At 52.3% G+C, this 4,174-nt stretch overlaps 1 protein-coding gene across 2 annotated transcripts in view; it reads right to left on the reverse strand.

Annotated features, from left to right (window-relative positions):
- Nucleotides 1-2,868, reverse strand: part of Mcmbp (minichromosome maintenance complex binding protein) — a 46,184-nt gene extending 43,316 nt beyond the window's left edge. For both annotated transcript variants that reach the window (XM_005351352.2, XM_005351351.2), the window contains exon 1: nt 2,542-2,868. In XM_005351352.2, coding sequence (XP_005351409.1) covers nt 2,542-2,599 — 58 coding nt within the window. In that variant the 5' untranslated portion in view covers nt 2,600-2,868. The remainder of the gene's footprint in view (nt 1-2,541) is intronic.
- Nucleotides 2,869-4,174: the final 1,306 nt, after the last annotated feature.

The following is a 4,174-nucleotide window of genomic DNA, read 5'->3' on the forward strand; positions in this document are numbered from 1 at the left end:
CTGGGTGATGATGCATGCCTGTAATCCTAGCACTTGGAAGGCAGAGGCAGATGGACCTCAGTGAGTTCGAGGACAGCCGGACCTATAGAGCTAGTGCCAGGACAGCCAGGACTCTTACACAGAGAAACCCTGTCCCCCCAAAAAACAAAAATAATAAATATAAAAACATATATCAAGATAACATAAACATCGCATCTTTCAATTTTAAGAAGCTCTAGAACAGGGTATAATGGCCACAACTGTAGTCCCACAGTTTGGAGACAGGAGAACTCTCTCCTCCACCATACAAAGAACCAGTCAATGTCCTTCCATTTGCTTTTCATTCAATATGCAAAATACTGTAGTATTTATAACCAAATTATGGGTTTTTCTGCACTATGAAAAGATGTGTGACCTTAGGATCACACTTAAGGAACAAAATACGACAGAAATATATCTAATAGGGAGCTGGAGAGATGGCTCAGTGGTTAAGAGCATTGCCTGCTCTTCCAAAGGTCCTGAGTTCAATTCCCGGCAACCACATGGTGGCTCACAACCATCTGTAATGATGTCTGGTGCCCTCTTGTGGCCTGCACACACACACACACACATACACACACACACACACACAGACAGAATATTGTATACTAAATAAATAAATAAATAAATATTTTTTAAAAAAAGAATTATATCTAATAGTATTATATTTAAAACCACTTTATCCCTACAGCAGTCCAGGGTACTGGAATATTTATCTGGCTGGGCAAGGTGGTCAGCTAGTGATGCCAGCACTCCATAGGCTGAGGCAGCCATGAGCCCCAGGCCGGCCTGGGCTAGAGATCCTGTCTCAAAGAAATGGGAAGAGAATTCGAAAACAATCATGGGAACTTAACCCTTTTACGTCCCAAACCTTTAACTATGGAAGGATTTGTCCTAAAGCATGTCTATGCCATTTGCACCCTCAGCCAGTAGGGAATCGGATCCTCACTCGACATCTGGGAGTCATTATTATTCTCAACACCAATTGTTGGGTTCAATATTTTGAACTTCAATTACTAGCATTAAGTTAAAGAACATACCTCCCCCCCCTTTTTTAAGAGATAGGGTCTCACCTTATAGGGCAGTCTCAAGCTAGCAATTAGGCCTGTCTTCCAGGTGCCAGAATCACAGGTAAGCAGCCTATTCCCTTTGAAAACCACCCTAGATTGCTACATAGGAATTGCAGGCTTCTCTCCACCTGCAGTGTATCCAGACCAGCCGGCAGGCCAGGCATGCATTCTCCCATTGAGCACATCCCATGCCCATGTTTTAGTCTTTCCTGGGGCTGCACACTCCCTCCCCCTCTTCATCAGATTCTGTGTTCTCTGACTACAGTACTTCTATCTGCGGCTTTATAGTTTCACCCTGGGAAACAACAGGGTTGGTTAGAATTCTAGGCAGAATAAACGGTTGCTGCGGGAGCATGGAGGCCCTACTACAGGAAACTTCCCACGGAGAGAGGTGGCACAGGGCTGAGAGCCCAGCACTTAGGAGGCTGAGGCAAGAGAAATGACAGGAGTTCAACTAGCCTGGGCTATACGATGAGTCCCAGGCCAGTCTGCAGCTGTCTAGGAGACATCGGTTACGGGCTGCTGAGGACTGTAGCTTCTTACTAACCCTTCGCTAACACGTAAGGGTGTGTGTGTAGGGACTGAACCCAGGGCCTTTGCACATGCTAACTATGGACTTTACAATGAAATCCCCTTCTACCCCCTCACTATGGTTTAAACGATATGAGAGAGTCCCACAGCCCTTTAATTCCATGCAAGTCAAATGCTGCCGATCTATCAGTGGTTTCGAGTCAAGTCTTACTCCGTCGTCCCTGAGCAAAACGAAAATAGGGGTGAAAGTGGGAATCGGAAGGTCTAGTTAACTACAAGAGTAAAGACGACAATGACAGCTAACATTTACTCCCGCTTGCCTGCAGCACTCCAGGCTCGCGCTCGGGAAAAACGCTTGTAAACAGCTGAGTATTTCTCGCTAGCCCCCGCAGGGGCACGCGAGCGGGTCACAAAGCAGGCGCGTTCTAAAGTCAACAGGACAGAAAAACGAGGCATTGCCACCTATCTCGAGGGGGACATGTGGAAACAGGGGCACAGTGAACTTCTGCGCGATGGATCGAGCACCCCACACACACCCCACACACACACACCGGAAGTTTTGAAATATCCTGCGGGTTCCCACAGGCAGAGTGGCTTCCCTCCGCCGCCGTTCTCGGAGCCCTCGGTGGGCAAGGGGACCTCTCCGCGCCTGCAGCACCCGGGCTAGGTAGGCCACCAGCCAGGAGCCAGGCCGTCAATCACAGCCAGCGCTCGCAGCTACGTCCCCCGCCGCCCGCCAGCGGGAGCCGGGCAGCGGGCAGGTGGTGGCACCTGCGGCCGCGACCCGAGAGGGCTGTTCCCGGCTCGGCTGCCAGGCCCAGGGCCCCGCGATCACCTCGGCGGTGATCCCTCGGACCGTCGTCCCGGTGGCGGCCGCGCCACAGGCCCGGCCACGCCAACTCGCTCGCCGCGCGCCACTCACCGAAGAAGCCCTGCACGATGCCGAGCGGGTGGCTCAGCCAGTCTTCTCCACAGGGCATGGCGCTGAGAGCCGGGGCCAGCGCGGCCCGTGAGGAGCTTCTCCGTGGGCCGAGCGCGCTCGGAACCCGGCGGCTCCTCGGGGGCTCGTCCGCGCCCTCCCACGCGCGGGGGCGTCGCGAGCCGCGGGCCTCCGGGAGACTCTGCCGCGGTGACGAGCGCCTCGGAGCTGCTGACCCGTGGCAGGAGCGGCGCGGCGGTCCCCACCTCCACTTCTCACAATGGCGGGAAATCGCGGCCACCGACCACGCAGCCTGCGACCTGGGTGGAGTTCGGGAGGGAGGGGCGGCGGGAGCGTGCTGCGCAGTCCCGGAGGGGAGGGAGTGGGCGGGGCGGGGCGGCCATTTTGGAGACGGGTAGAGACCGGGCAGTGGCGCGTCCGCCATCTTTGAGATGGGCAAAGGGAAGAGACTGGACTGTGCAGAGTAGTCACCATGAGAGCGCGTTGTTGGGAAACCCCACCAGGCTACCTCATTGGCCCAAAGTGTGCGTCCCTGCGGAAGGATCAAATGGCACAAACTAGCTAACCCAGGCCTCAGAGTCATCTCTGAACAAAATTAAGGGGTGAAACTCTATTTGGTGTCCGCTAACCTGATTTCTCTGTGACTTAATTTTTTTTTCATCTGTTTCTGGCGCTAGAATTCTATGGCACCCTGCCCAAAATCCTATGTAAGAACTTGTCCCCAGCTCAATGAGTTCTTCCTGAACGATTCAATTAAGGAGGCTTTTAAATCAAGGAGGCATTGCAAGCAGGCTTTGTGGGTATCTCAGTATTGCAGAGGAACTGGTTCCTCGTGGAGAAACAAGTACTCAGAACCCTCTTCTGGCCCAGTTTAGTTTCTGACCTGAAAACACAAGCAAGTGAGAGTCTACCTCCAACCTGGCAACTAGGGAGCTGTGGCAGGATACCCAGGCACATAGAGAGTGCAGGATACTCTTAGAGGGCTGACCCAGAAGGGCAACGCCTAGCCAGGGAATTTAGGAATTCTCCAAGTTTTCACAAACCATTTCCCCACTGTATGGGATGTACCTCAGAAAACCCTGGTTTCATCACCTATACCTACTTGACCAAAAAAAAAAAAAAAAAAAGTGATCTGAATGGAATCTAGAAAGTAGATGGCTGAAGACTAAGAACTCCCCAGTGGTAGAGCACTCGCCTGGCATGCAAGAGGCCCTGGGTTTAATCCCATCCCTAACAAGAGATAAAAGGCAAAGAGGCTGCAACGGATAAACAGAGACAGCTAGACTGAACCCAGAGACCTCCATAGGGCTGTAGGGAAAAGAAACAAAACCTGCCGCTCTGCCTTTCTTGGTTCCCTGCTCTTAACAGCACACAGGTTGATGAGGGAAAGCTGACAGGCATTGTCTTTAAATTCCAGCACTTGGGAGATGCTGGCAAGGAAGATCAGGTGTTCACAGTCAGCCTTGGCTACATACCCAGTTTGAGGCCAGCCTGAGCTACATATAACCCTGTCTCATAAAAAGAAAAAAGTTTGCCGGGCGGTGGTGGCCTATGCCTTTTAATCCCAGCACTCAGGAGGCAGAGGCAGGTGGATCTCTGTGAGTTCGAGGCCAGC

This window comes from Microtus ochrogaster, chromosome 8 (assembly GCF_000317375.1).
Source record: "Microtus ochrogaster isolate Prairie Vole_2 chromosome 8, MicOch1.0, whole genome shotgun sequence".
NCBI classification, from domain to species: domain Eukaryota; kingdom Metazoa; phylum Chordata; class Mammalia; order Rodentia; family Cricetidae; genus Microtus; species Microtus ochrogaster.